Raw genomic sequence first — 14,068 nt, 5'->3', positions numbered from 1 at the left:
TAAAATAGGAAAGAAGTGGGTGATTTACTTTTCCATCAGTGATTCAAAGACCCAGTATAGCAGCTATGCATCCCAGACATGTTTACCTTTCAGACTTGGCTCCCATCTACAAAATGGGGATACTGAGGTCAGTCTACCTACCTTTCAAGGCTGGACCAAAGAGCAGTTCTTGTCACTCCTGACCCAGCAGCTGTTTGTACACTGAAATTCCTGTCACAAAATCTAGGTAAGCCATCAGGTGACAACAGTTCCCTGTTAAGTTACGTGTAACCACAGGGAGCTGCGAACCAATGAATTGTTGTACACATGGCACTCCATTTTGCATTTGCCAGCTACTTGGAGACCCTCACTACATTCATTAGGCACCATCAGAAATGGGATATAAAGTCCTGTTTTTGAAACCGTTATATTCGTCTCTACATCTTTCATTGATGAGAGGAGCTATGTGTGTCCCTTAATTTTATGGAAAGCTATAACAATGACAGATACTGCCAACCAGATTGAGTAATCTTGTTTTTTAACTGCATGTGCTTAGCATAGATTTTACATCTATTGTATTCTGCTGTTAGGTCCGACACTCCCTTAGACACTTCCTGTTGTTGAGAGCTCATCAATCACTTTCCTTCTGCAACTTACCTTATTTGTCTGATTTGAAATCTAAACAAAGTGTGTTTGACTGGCTAAAATGGTGACTTCCAAAACTGGCAACTGTTCTTAAAAATCACTTATAAAAGTGGGTTGTTTTTCTAGAGATAAACAACTGTCTCAGGTAAGATGCCAGTGTGAAAACAGGTTGATCTACTCTGGTTTCTCAGTGTTAAAAGTCAAGACAAGACTGGGTCTGTGTAAGAAATATACTTGTCCAATGAGATCAGTTCTTTATAGTACTTTTTCACACTTCAGGTTGGGAGCATGGGAATTTGTTGTCTTAATAAGATAGAGAAGAATAAAATGTGTGAGCTTTGAGTGAACAGAAGAAGTGGGAGGTAGATAAGTCAGAGTAATCGTAATCCACATTGCCATATAAAGAGCTCCCCTTCCCCCATAAAATCATTAAATCCAGAGTCGTTACTTAACTACACCACTGGCCTCTTGAGTATAAAGTCTGCCTGTCTTGAACAATGCCACTTACCTGTGGCTCATCTCCTCTGGCCCTGGATACCTCTGCACTCTGACCATTTGCCTGCCTTAAACTACTAGCTTGCCTCTGGACCCCACCTGGCTGATAAGTTGTTCCCTTCTGAACTTGGGGATCTGTTCCTGTTTCCATTTGGGGTGCTGACCCCACCCCCCACAGCAAACCACTGTCTCTGACAATGTGTGTGCAGTGTCTCTCTCTCGCTCTGTGTGTGTGTGTGTGTGTGTGTGTGTGTGTGAGAGAGAGAGAGAGAGAGAGAGAGAAAGGGTGTTTGTGTGTGTCTGAATACAAAGGAAGAAACTGAGTTATTGTGTGCTCTCAAACCTTAGCAAGCCTCTCATCAGCTTCAAAAAGTTCCAGTACCACATGGATCAGCAGGGCATGGTCTCCATCCACAAAATAATAAAGGACACACTTATTTATTTATAGGCACTGGGATTAGCCCAACAGGACAGCTCCCAGGATTGACTTTATAACAAGTGAAAGTGGAGGAAACATATACAAGATGATGATGGGCTGGTGAGCATACAGCCAGATTTACTCAGGAGTGATGCACGCGCACCTTCTGTAGGCATAAACATGAATCATTGCTTTGAAGATATGGCAAGAGACCATAACCCCAATTTTGGAGGTTGGCTTGCTAGAGGTCCCTTTCCCTGAAACATCACAGCTTCAGAGAACATAATGGATTTACAAGGTGTCCTCTATATTTTAAATTCTGATTTGGCAACCCTAGCTAGGGACACAGCAACACGCTTACCAAGGGTTATCAATACACAGTATCAGGGTAGACCAGTATGACAAAAGCCTTTTCATCCTCACTCAGGGAGGAAAACTAAGGGCGATGATACTAAAGCTCTGTTTGTCCTTTCGCAATAAGCAACTGTGATGTAAATGAAATAGAACACAAGTAGGCTTAAGACTGGCAACTAAAAAGAGAAAGGAGTTTAGGCTACTTAGCACAAATTGGCAGAGAATGCTCAAGGAAGGAGGAGGGGGAAAGGACAGATCTGCCCCAAGCTCCTTTTCTGACCCCCAACTCCCTATCTCTGCCAGAGGCTTTGGTCCTCCCATCCTTTCATGTTGTTTTCCTGGCTCTTTTATCTTCACCCCACTCTGGTCCACTCACTGGGGTATTATAGTTCCCTTGCCTGGCTCTTGTCCAGTTCCTCACATCCGGTGCCAGGCGCATGCACAGGCGATGCTTCCAGGCAGGCCCTGACTGAAAGCTCCATCCTGCGAGCATTTTATTGCACGCTCGTTACTGGGCACTCACAGAGTTTGCTCAGGTCCCTCACATGACGTTGTCTGCCTCCCACACGCCTTCCGCCCCTTCTGACCTTCCTCACGCGACCAAAAAAAACCCCACTCATTAAGTCCAATGTTTTTTTTAAACTCGGAATTGCTGCTCTCTCTCCTGCTGTGTGCAGGAAAAGCAGCGCCATTAGAACAGCGGGACTCAATAGGTCTCCTGCTCATTCTGTCCTTCCTCTTTTGAAAAGAGGAAATAACTGAGGAATGAAAACACAGGCGGAGAAGCGAAGGTAGGGAGCGTGTTAACTCCCCGGTGTGATGGAGCTTTGAGATCACCTCCCAGGCACTGATGAAGTGGGCAGAAATTTGAGAAGCAGCCAGGATTGATCTGGGCAAAGCTTGCCTAAGGCCCAGCACTTACCAACCCTTCTTGATGAGCTCATCCAGTCCTAGGCAGGCAGGCAGGCAGGCATGATGCCCTGGGCTGAATGTCAAAGGGGTTGCCTAGACTAGAAAAAAGAACACTGGGTCCCCCCTCTCCATCTTTGTCAGGAGGACAATTCTCCCCAAGGCACAGTGAAGAGGATTCCTGCCTGGCCTTATTAGCCTCTTCCCTAGTCGGACCACCATAGCACTCGCCTTTATTCCATACCTGGTTCGGGTGACGTTCGTCGGGTCCGGCGGCCTTTGCCCCTGCTCCGTGCGCTCTTCCCTTCCTGTGGCTGCAATGCATTGTCCTTTTTCTCTGACACTTTCCCAGACTTTCTCTCCAACTCTCTGCTTGCACCCTGGGCTCCTGCTGCCCTGCTCCTCTCTGTGCCCGCTTCTGCCTTGGTCCAGGGCAGGGAATGTCCATCCTGGCCAGACTCCCGTTTCCGGGCATGCGAGGCTTCACTTGGACCCTTTGGCTCATGGTTCGCTTTCGCTGGGTTCGCAGAGCCTCCGTCCACACAGTCATTGCTCTCCAGGGGTACAGTCCGCAACAGCTCCCTCCGTCCGGGCGGGGCAGCATGGGACAGCGGGCACTGCTCCACCTTCCGCCGCAGATCCTGTCCGTTCAACTCCGTGTCTTTCGGACCTCGGCTCAGTTCTTCCTTCTGATCAGCTGCGGCTCCGCTCCTGGAAAGAAGCTTTTGCGTCCCCTTGGGCTCATCTCTGGGCCCCACCAGTCCCACGCTGGACAGCACTAGCTGTTGCACACCGTGCGCATTCTCCGTCAGTGGCAAGGCCTTGAGGGGCTTGAGCTTCCTTGGCGGGGGAACTCTGGGGGCGGGCGGCTCGGCAGAGGCACGTGGAGACGGTGAGCTGAACAGTTCTTGGGATCGCCGCAGCTGCTGCTGGGACACAGTGCGCTTAATGCGCCCCAGTTCCTCGGTGAATTTGTGCTCCAGGTCATGCACGCGACTAGAGAAACGGCCGCGCTCATCCAAAGAGGCTGCCTTCTGGTGGAAGGCCTGGCGCCGAAAGGCCACCCCTCCCAGCTCGGAGCGGGTGTCCTCTTGTAGGTCCTCATGAGAGGCAGCCGAGATGAAGGGGCTGGCGTCGTCGAAGCCGGGCTGATCAAAGGAGCGTGTCTTGCGTAGGGGCAGCCACGTGTGGCCCACAAAAGGGTTCTCATTCTGCTCCAGACTCTTCCGCCGTTCCTCAAAGAACTTGAGCTTGTCGAAGATCTTGGAGCCTGACCGGGGCAGCTTGGGTGAGGGGCGGAGGACAGACACGCGGCTGGAGGCCTCGCTCAGCGGTGTCTGGGGCCGTGACTCCCCCGTGCCAGCCTGAGAGTAGCCCGATGACTTGGGGCGCTTAAGCTTCTCGTCAAATTCCTCCGACGCTGTGTCCTGGGAGTCAGGGGGCATCAGCAACTTTCTGCGGGGAGCCACAGGTGGTGTGGGGCCACGGTTGGCCCCCGGGGGCTGGGCTGGGCACTGCCCTGCTCGGGGGGACACTGGGCGCTGGAGAGGAGGTTTCTGTGCAGGTGGGTGGAGGGTATCTGTGCTGGTTTTGCTGCTGCTGTTGGCCTCATCCCTCCGATACCCACCATGGGGGAGGCTGCTGCAGTTGAAAAACAAGAGATGGCAAGGTTTGCTAAGGCAAGAGAGCCTGGAAACTCTGGGGAGGTGAGCAACAAAGGAGGAGACACCTACAGGGTCAGTAAGCTATGGGCATAAGGGCAACTGCTTACAATGGCACCTGGGGCTAAATTGCCCTTGTAAGAGAGAGAAAGGGCTACGCCATTCTCCACTTCCCTGAGAAGAAGGAGAAACGTCAAGATCTCTGTCTTGATCTGAAGACTTGGTGTAGGGGAGAATTGTTCCCCAAGTCAGATTTGCTTATGGCTCTGGAGGTTCTGTGTGTGCGCGCGCTCATTCGTGCATGTGTGTAGGGAGGGGCATGTGTTTGCCTTCTCTTACAGCATGAGGCTTTGGAGCTCTTTGCTCTCCATAGAGCTTTCCACAATGCACCTGCCCTCAGCTGTGGTTTGAATGACATACAGATGAGTCCTGCCTCCTACCAGGGGCTTTGGTTCCCTTCCAACTCTATGATTCCAGGATTGGCCCGATGGGTCTGCGCAACGTCCAGGAAAAGCAGCCACTCTCTAGGGCAAGATCCAACAGTTGGTCTTACCTGCTGAATGAGTTGTGTCAGGGCGCCACACTAGGGCGAAGGAAGACATTTGGGGTTTAGTCAGGCTATACATCAGTGTTATCTCAGATTAGCATAGTCTAGGCTGAGGGGCAGGGTGGGGAGACATGGGGGAGGCCCTAGTGCAGCCACAAATGCAACACAAAGGAGAGGGGAAGAGAACAGAGAGCTGTAACCAGGACACCAAACATGCTTCTTCCTCCCGGCATAAATACTAACTCTGCTGTACACGCAAACGGGCATGCACACTCATTCCAATGCCAACTTAGGGGGCTTCCAGACAGAGGGCTCCTAGCACTAGCAACCAGAAGGCATTGGGCAGTTGTTCTATTCCCACCAACCCCATTTCCTTAGTGGATTTTCTCATTTAAGGTAAAAGACGGAAGACGTGATGAGAAAACATGGGAAGGTGATGTACATTTCTGAGACTGAGTCAAGGTGATGGCATCAGAAAAGCCTCATCTGGAAGCACCCTCAGTTCCTTAAGAGAAATGGGTGTGCATGTTCAGCTGCACACAGATACACACACAGAGACACAGACACACACAGACACACACAGACACAGAATGACAGTTGTCCATGTGTATGCTTAATCATACGCCAGTCTTTCCTTCACGTTTTAACAACAGGCAGTGTTGATGACAAGCATGAGGATAAGGAAGGGGGAAGCAACTTCAGGAAGGAAGAGGAGGCATGTGCAGGAGTCTCTAGTTCTCATAGGGACCTGGATCCTAACATAGCCCTGCCCCCACCCTCCATCAGATCCTCCTTGCTACATCCTCACTGCCTCTGCAAAATCAACATGGGACTTGCTATCATTATTAGAACACGCTGAGTCTCAGCTTTCATTTTAAAGAAGAGTTGCTGGTGTCGCGTTTCCCATTGTTGCAGGGGGTGGCGGGGAAGAATAAAAACGTGTGGGTGGTGCCTGCTAATGGCTCAGCAGCGAGAAGGGATCTATCTACGGCTACAAAGGAAGAGCCATAGCCGTGGCACTCTGCACAGCTTCTTATCTCTTCCTGTGGACTCACAGGTTGGCCTCCCCACCTCACTGCAGTTAACTATAACAAAGACACCTTGCCTATATGACCGAACAGAGGTCATCACATCACAGCATCTGTGAAATCCCTAATCAGTCTCTTCCTTTTTTGAAGTTTTTTTTTAAAAAAAGTAATAGGAGCATCCCTTGGCAAAGTCTACAGGCTTCTCCACACCAGTTTTTTTTTTTTTTTTATCCTGCAACTTTACGGGAGCTTCTGCTTCCGGATTCTTTGCGGGATTAAGATCTACTTCACACACACTTCCTGGGGCATTTATCATGCACTCATCATTTCCTACTCATGGTTCTTTGGGGTTCTTTAGATGACATTGTCCAATTTCCCTTCTATGTCTAAAGAGTGCTTTTGGTGAGGTTTTTTTAGAGCAGGGAAAATTTAGTATTTAATTGTGAAAGCTATAAAAACTGCTTGCTTTATTTGTGCATTTGCAGTTCCCCACAGTGTCGCCTAGGGGTTATGTAGTGGAAAAGCAGGAAAGGAAACAGTCTTCGCGTACTGCTCAGTTTTCAATTCTGCGACCAATCCAAAACTAGATGCAGAGATTAAAAGCCTTGTGTAGAAAGAGCTCACAATCTGATGTCACACCTGGTTTTGGTTGGTAATTCAAACCAGTCATTTAGCTTCTGGTTTATCACACCACAGAGATCTAAAGGTGTTCATTTTTTAAGAGGGAAGAATTTTGGGGGGAGGGAAGAAAGAAAAAGAACCCTGCTTTCATCCTCATGGATAGGAGATATCTAGTAGCCTTTGACCTTTTCCCCATATTCACAGTGTGCCTCCAGGTTTACCTGCCTGAATTTCTTTAGTACTAGGTGAAATGTTGGCAATAGAGCTTTGGTTTGAAGACCCCTTGAGAGTGAAGCAGTGGAGGCTGGTGGCTCTGATGTCAGTGGGGCAGTGCATCCGCTCTGGGTTTCAGTTAGAACCAAGCAGAACTCTAAAGGAGCCGTGGCTTGCTGTGGTTTTACCAAGCAGAGTAGTGCTTGGAGCAAGTCCCTATGAGAGTCACTGCCACCTACCGGAGGGGTAGTGCAGCTACACAGACACCCAAGCTTTCCAGGATTGGTTTGGTGAAGATAAAAGTGGGGACAGATGCAGGGCAGCATGGGGCAACCGTTAGGGCAAAAGCTGGCAACCTTGTGCCCTCCAGAAGTTTTGGACTACAACTACCATGAGCCCCAACCAGTATGGCCATCAGTCAAGAATTAAGGGAGCTGTGGCCCAAAACATCTGGAGAGCACCCAGTTGCCTACCCCTGCCCTAGTGGTTACGCCATGCTACCTTGCATCTGCCCCCATTTTATTCCCACCAAACCAATCCTGGAGGCTTGGGTCTCTGTGCGGGTGAAATAAAACTTCCAAGGTGAAATGGCAATTTCCCATCAGACTAACATGTGCCAACTTGACTGACTTACATACAGCACATTCTAATCACACTCAAGCACTTTTAAGTCCCATTGGTTTTCAGTAAGATAAATGTAAGCATGCGCTTAACCCTTTCCATGAAATAAATGCAACGTTCAGACCAAGACTCCTGTTTGGTCTGAATGCAGGTGCAGTGGACTGTACTCTCCTAAGCCACGTGGCAGCAGTGGTAGGGGCTGGTGGCAGCAGTGGTAGGGGCTGGCAAAGAAATGGACACATAATGTGTCCATTTCTTTGCCAGCCCCTACCACTGCTGCCACGTGGCTTAGGAGAGTACAGTCCACTGCACCTGCGTTCAGACCAAACAGGAGTGCCAGGGCTCTTTATACATCGGTAACAAATGCACTGCTATCCGTCCGAGTTTGGTGTTGAGGGTTCAAGACCATATCCCTGATGCAATACCCAGACTAGACGACATGGCTTTGAGGTTTCCCACTGCCACATGATGGCATGGGGTCAGCTCAAGGCTGAAAACGGGCAGCAAACCCCAGAGTAAGAGAAGCTGTGGTGACTCTGCTCCTTCTGCTGAGAGAGGAGACTGCAGCCTGGTGGGTGGTGGTGAGGGTGGGATGCCTACCTACAAGTAGCCTACAGTCCTCCTAACAACAGCCTAGGAGAGTGATTGCAGGAGGCTTTGGAGGTGATGGGTGGGGAGAGAGACTGCAGCAGAGGAGAGGCAATGGCAGGAGAGGTGTGGGGCTTCAAAGGGCTGAGAGTGCAGTGGGGGCTTTGGATGGAGGGTGCCATGACATCGGGGATTAGGGTTAGGATGGAGGGGCTCAGGAGGGGTCGAGTGGTGACAGAGAGGCTGAGAATTTCATGGGGGGAGGGGTATGGCTGGGGGGTAGAGGGGAATGATGGTCCCAGCACAATGGCCCCTGCACCCCATTCCCCGGCCCCATGGCTACTTACACGTGCAGGGAGAGGGCACGGCCCCGGTACAGGCTGAAGGCACTGCCGTAGGGGTCGCTCCCCAGAGACAGGCTGTCCTCGGACCCCGGGGCCACGCCAATCAGCTCCGCCCGTGATGCCCGCACCAGCGGCTCCACCCCCAGGTGCCGGGCCTCGGCAGGTGCTTGCCTTGGAATGCTGGGGTGCAGGTAGGGTCCCCTCACGGTGGGGCCAGCCTCTGGATCCTTCTCCAACACTGTGGTTTGGCTCCCTGACCAACTGGAGTGCTCATCTGTCTGGGACAGGCCTGGCACCGAGGTCGGAGTCGTCTTCATGGAGGCATCCACCAGCGTGTCCGACTCCCCTGTCAGAAACACAAGCAAGGACTGATTGAGGGGGCTGGGAGACAGGGGTGTGGTGGTAAATTTGGAAGTGCAGGCACTCTTCGTGACAGTCCCCAGAGCCACATCCTCGAGGGGAGACCAGAAATGCAGGCAGTCCTATTGACCCATAACAGCAAACCAGTTCTAACAGTTTTGATCTCTACCAGGAACAGGTCCCTGAGCAAGCATGGGTTTTAGTGTCCCATTCAAGAATAAGCCACCCCAAAAATACTCTGCAGGGGAAAATGTCTTGTTGCTGAGAAAATCTATTTTCTCCCCCAGCTAGTGGGAGGACTGCAGCTGTGCTCAGAGGGAATAGGAGAGTCTGAGATGGGCGGCAGATAACATCATCATCCCTGCTAATCAAAAAGTGCCCAGGCTGCGTCCCTGCGTTCCCTGCACTATGCCACTGCTGGGAACCTCCCCTCCTCTTGCATCAGCCTGGGGCTAGGACTGAGAAGCACTGATAGTGCTGGGCGGGCGGAGACGAGAGGTCAAGACTACACTACATTGATTGGTAGAGCCAGAGGAGCTCAAAGACACCTTCCAAGCCTGTCCTCAGAAGAGCCTGTAATATTTTAGGATTTGATAGATATTGTTTAATTCAGGTGGCTATAAAATACCAGTTTCTCGGGGCATGCAGTGCCATTGAATATATCATGTGTAAGCGTAAGGTCATGCTCCGAGATGCTAAGAATAAGCATTTTTCTCTCAACTGGGACTCATCAGCTGGAAAGGACAAAGGGGGGCGGGAGGGAAAAGGGGGAAAAGAGACCGGTTTGGTCACTAACAGACTCAACAACCAATGTGATTCAATGAAACAGAAGGAAAGCATAAATCCACAATGTACACCACCAGACATTTCCGGCAGCAATAGGGAAGATTAATACCTTCTTATTAAAATTATATAAATGAATATTTATATAGCTCTTAATTTTTTAGTATATAACTTGTTATTTTGTCTCCCAAGACAGTCATTCAAACCAATTACAATACTTCAACTTATACCCAAGCTTATCAGGTCACCTAGTCTCAGCCTATTCTAATAATTGATAAACATTATCCAACTTCTTTGGAAAGTCTGGATGGAGGTCGTTCTTCCTTCCCGTAGCAACTTACAATATGCGATTTTATTCATCACCATGACCATCCAAGTCTTCTTTTTCTCCTGTACCAGAGATGATATATATGCTGTTCACTAAGCTTTTGCTAAGAGGATCTTTGCAGCTATTAACATAAAACTCAACACTACATCTCAAGGGATATGGTCTTTAATGTCACACTGGAGTATAGTTGTTGAGGTTAATTGTAACTCATAGCCAGTAATTTCTCTGATGCTGCTTATTACCTTCTTCCAATATTCCCTAGCCAGATTACAATACTACCATATATGGGCAGCACATATCTGTTACTGCTGAAAATATCTTAGCCATCCAGGCCAGTGCATAATACCACGTATATATTATTTTATAGAAATTTTCTCTAGAAGTCACATCTAATACAGCCCCACAACTTTTTGAACATACTTACTTCCATCATTCTTATGAAATGCTTATATCAAATTCCACCTTCATTTAATTACTTCCATTACATTATCACATATGTCTATTCATATTTAATCTCCTTTAGGGGGCAATCCTATTACAACGATCATAAGCCCCTGAACCTGGAGGCTTACGAACATCTTATGCAGAGTGGGAGGAGTGGCGGAGGTGATCTTCACCTCCCTATCCTCCCACCTTGCATTTTTGTTAGACGGGCTTTTAGCCTGTCTAGCTGGGACGTTTCGGAGTGGAGGGAAGGAGGCTGAAGAGGCTTCAAGATAAATCATATCCTGACCTCTCCAGCCTCCTCCCCTCCCACCCAAAAAACCCCTTTGCCCCCTCTCTGAAGGGGAGAGGATGGAGCTTCAATTCCCTCCTCCAAGGTCAGAACACTATCTCTGCCCATGGATCTGAGAATCCAAAGATGCAGGATTGCACCATCCAACAATAATCTTTTCTGTATGTTCAAGCTCCATAATGTTTCAAAAGAAGTATAAGCCCTGGCTATCTCTTTTCCCCAAGCTGCTTCTTGATTATTACTCCTAATTTGCAAGTAATGGAAAAAGGGAATTTCCAGGTTCACATTTATGTCTACCAGTTGAGCAAATAAAAGAAGAACTCTCCCTGGGAAATATAATTTAATTTTTTTTCAAACCATTCAGAATAATCCCCCAGTTCTCTTGCTATCCACAACTCAAAACTATTAAGTGGTTGACCAAGGGTGGGAATGCCTAGTAGCAAAATATCTCCCCCCCCCCTCCAAATTTTGAGGATTGTGTCTCTGATTATATGTCCTTGTATTCTCCCTTTCCCCTTTTAATATGCACCGTGCATTATTATCATTGTTTTGCTTGTCCTCCCAATGAACCAGTAAGATAGGTCACTATTTCTCTTATTTCTCAGAGTGGGGCTTGCCCAAGACCTGGTTCACACATAATGACAACCCAGAGAACAGATTGAGTATGGGTGGTTATTACATGCAAACCCTGCACTATAATTTAACTATGGGTTAACCACGAGCAACCCACACTTAACAACCAACAACAAACCATGGATTCTCTTCCTGGGTTGTTTGTGGTTAACAACCCAGAGTTAAATCATATTGCAGGGTTTGCATGTAACAACGACCCACGATTCAACAACTCATACTCAACAAGTTGTTATTATGCGTGATCCACGTCATACTCAACCCATAGTCCGGGTAATCATTACATGAAAATCAGCCTAATAAAACACAGCAGAATAAAATACTCAATGTTATTTATTTTAATAAAGAACTAGTAAAAATCATTATCAAAAAATCAAATGTCTATCCCTTATGGCTGTGAGTTTATACTTGTAAGTTATAAGTATAATAATGGCTTCTGAATTCTCAGAAGCCATAGCAGTGGGTAAATAGGATTTCCAGTGGTTAGGGGCAATGTAGCTCATCACCCAATGTAGCTCATCACTTCTCCCTATGACCTACAAAGCAAGAATAAATTATACAAAGTGATAGAAATGGCAGAATAAATAATGGAAAATGAGAAATATATGCAAAATGCCTGATGTAATTTATTCAGAATTCAGCTCTTCTTAGTGCAAAATTTGGAATTCCTGGCTGCAAACAGGAACACAGGAAGCCACTTAACATCAAGTCAGACTATTGGTCCATCTAGCTTAGTACTGTCTACTCTGACTGAAGCAGCATCTCTCCAGATTCTCAGGAAAGATATTTAGCCTCACCTGCTACCTGATCTTTTCTATTGGAGATACTGCCACTGATTAAAGCCATCTAGTGAGTTCCTTGTCTGGCTCCAAGCACCAAACACCACCTCTATTCATTAAGGCCGATTCTTTGGTGTTGGGTCACCCAGTATCAGGAGAAAGGTTCTACTCCCACAACCACAGCATCCACAGATGCACTACTGCACACTTTTCATGGGAGTACTCAGAGAAACAATGAAGTGGTGGCTAAACTGGGCCCTGACATGGACCCATTGACCTCAGCGACTGAGAATCAAGGCTGCTACTGCCTACATAGACTTGTCCCTCCATCTGCATTGCTCCATCCTGAGTTCTGTTATCTGGTCATGCTGGAACATGGGTGGGCAATTTGTGGCTCTCCAGATGTTGTTGGACTACAATTCTCTCCAGCCCTAGCCAGCATAGCCAATGGTGAGGGATGATGGAAGTAGTTCAGCAATATCTGGAGGGCCACAAGTTGCTTATCCCTGTGCTAGAATGCGATAGCATTTTGGAAATTGGGTCTTTTGGGGGTGGTGTGTGCGTGTTTACAGATGTGTGAGCATTATTATATATATAAGTACACCAATGTGCATGGCCTTTTACAGCAAAGGGGGGCATCCAGATGTTGTTGAACTACAATTCCCATTACCCAAGACCATGCTGGCTGGGTCAAATGGGAGCTGGGATCCAGCAACATTTGGAGGGGTATAGGTTCCCCCCTCCCAGCTTTACAGAATAAAAGTAGTAAAGATAGGACTTTTGTAGTTACTTCCGTGCTTATGCCCCAGGTTGCATTAAAGATTCTATGACTTGCTCATTTCACAATACGGCCCCTATTAAAAATGAATCACTGACTAGGATGCGTGATCTTCCTAGCAATTTCCCCCCCTTTTGCCTTGACATTCTGTGAAGGGTGTATTGAGAGCTGTTTGAAGTGACAATGTACTGCAGGGACTTAATGTGGGTAGGCAATCGTTAAAAGCTGTGATTTTTCAGCTTTATTTCTGTAGTATCTAATGACCTTTATGCTTTGCTGGGTCCATCCCTGATATAAAGTTACCTTCTTTATTAAGTTAATGTTCTGCGTCGGTTAATATGTGCCCTGCTTCCAGGAGAAGGTGCTGTCAAGTTAGCAATGTCTCCAGGGAGCAGTAATTCTCATGCTCCAATGGTAGCTGCCAGCAACAGGACAGTTACCATCGGAGAAGGAAGACAGAGACACTCTAAAGCTTGTGATCCAAGAGGGCTGGACCCCCAGGGGCAAGAGTAGCCCCTGCTCATAGAATTCATCCACTCTTTTTCATAGAGGGTGAATCAAAACAGTGTGGCCTACTTACATAGGTATTAATGTATGTAGCCTGCCAGGAATCCAGGAGAAAGGTTTTAGGCCAGCTGCCCTCCTGTTCTGTTGGACTACAACTCCCAGAATTCCTTGTATTCCAACACATCAGGAGGGCACCAGGTTAGGGAAAGCTGTTTTAAACCAATGTTCCAAGAGAGCAGAAGTGAACACCCAAGAGTTTGGCCTCTGATAAACGGATCAAGAACTGTGTAATGTGTGAGATACCACCTCTGCCACAGAAACCCTAGTGCATGATAACAGGGAGGTTGCAGGCTGGGATTATGAGGACATTATGAGGCAGGAAGTCTGGAACTCCAGCAGGAAGATCATGAATTTTGTGTCAACTCTGCTCACCACACTTTGCCAAATTTCTCCATCCCCGGCCTGGCTTCTGCTCACCTGTAGGGGAGCTGTAGGTTGTCTCATCCTGGAGCTGGCTGCGTTGGGTCACCTGTGTGCTGCTGGCGTCATCTTCTCCCGTCTCCGAGTCTAAAGTGAGTGAAAGAACAAGGTGAAGAAGGGACCTTGCTAGATAGGTCAGTTCACAGCTTCACCTCGGGTGCTCAGCCCCATTAAGAGCCACAAACAGACAACATGTGACTCACAAGTCCTTGGTACAATCTTGAAAATTCAGCTCTCAGTATTAAAACAACATCAACAACAACC

The 14,068-nt window shown here is 47.9% G+C and overlaps 1 protein-coding gene across 2 annotated transcripts in view; it reads right to left on the bottom strand.

Moving 5' to 3' along the window:
• SPEG (striated muscle enriched protein kinase) overlaps positions 1-14,068 on the bottom strand; it is a 115,124-nt gene that overhangs the window by 62,636 nt on the left and 38,420 nt on the right. Inside the window, exons 2-4 of one of the 2 annotated variants that reach the window (XM_063116802.1) lie at positions 13,802-13,891; positions 8,427-8,769; positions 3,045-4,441 (exon numbers count right to left, since the gene is read on the bottom strand). In XM_063116802.1, coding sequence (XP_062972872.1) covers positions 3,045-4,441; positions 8,427-8,769; positions 13,802-13,891 — 1,830 coding nt within the window. The remainder of the gene's footprint in view (positions 1-3,044; positions 4,442-8,426; positions 8,770-13,801; positions 13,892-14,068) is intronic. The other variant, XM_063116803.1, reaches the window with a different exon arrangement.

This window comes from Elgaria multicarinata, chromosome 2, assembly GCF_023053635.1.
Source record: "Elgaria multicarinata webbii isolate HBS135686 ecotype San Diego chromosome 2, rElgMul1.1.pri, whole genome shotgun sequence".
Classification (NCBI taxonomy): domain Eukaryota; kingdom Metazoa; phylum Chordata; class Lepidosauria; order Squamata; family Anguidae; genus Elgaria; species Elgaria multicarinata.
Note: the sequence above shows the minus strand (reverse complement) of the source record. Positions and strands in the feature narration are given on the sequence as shown.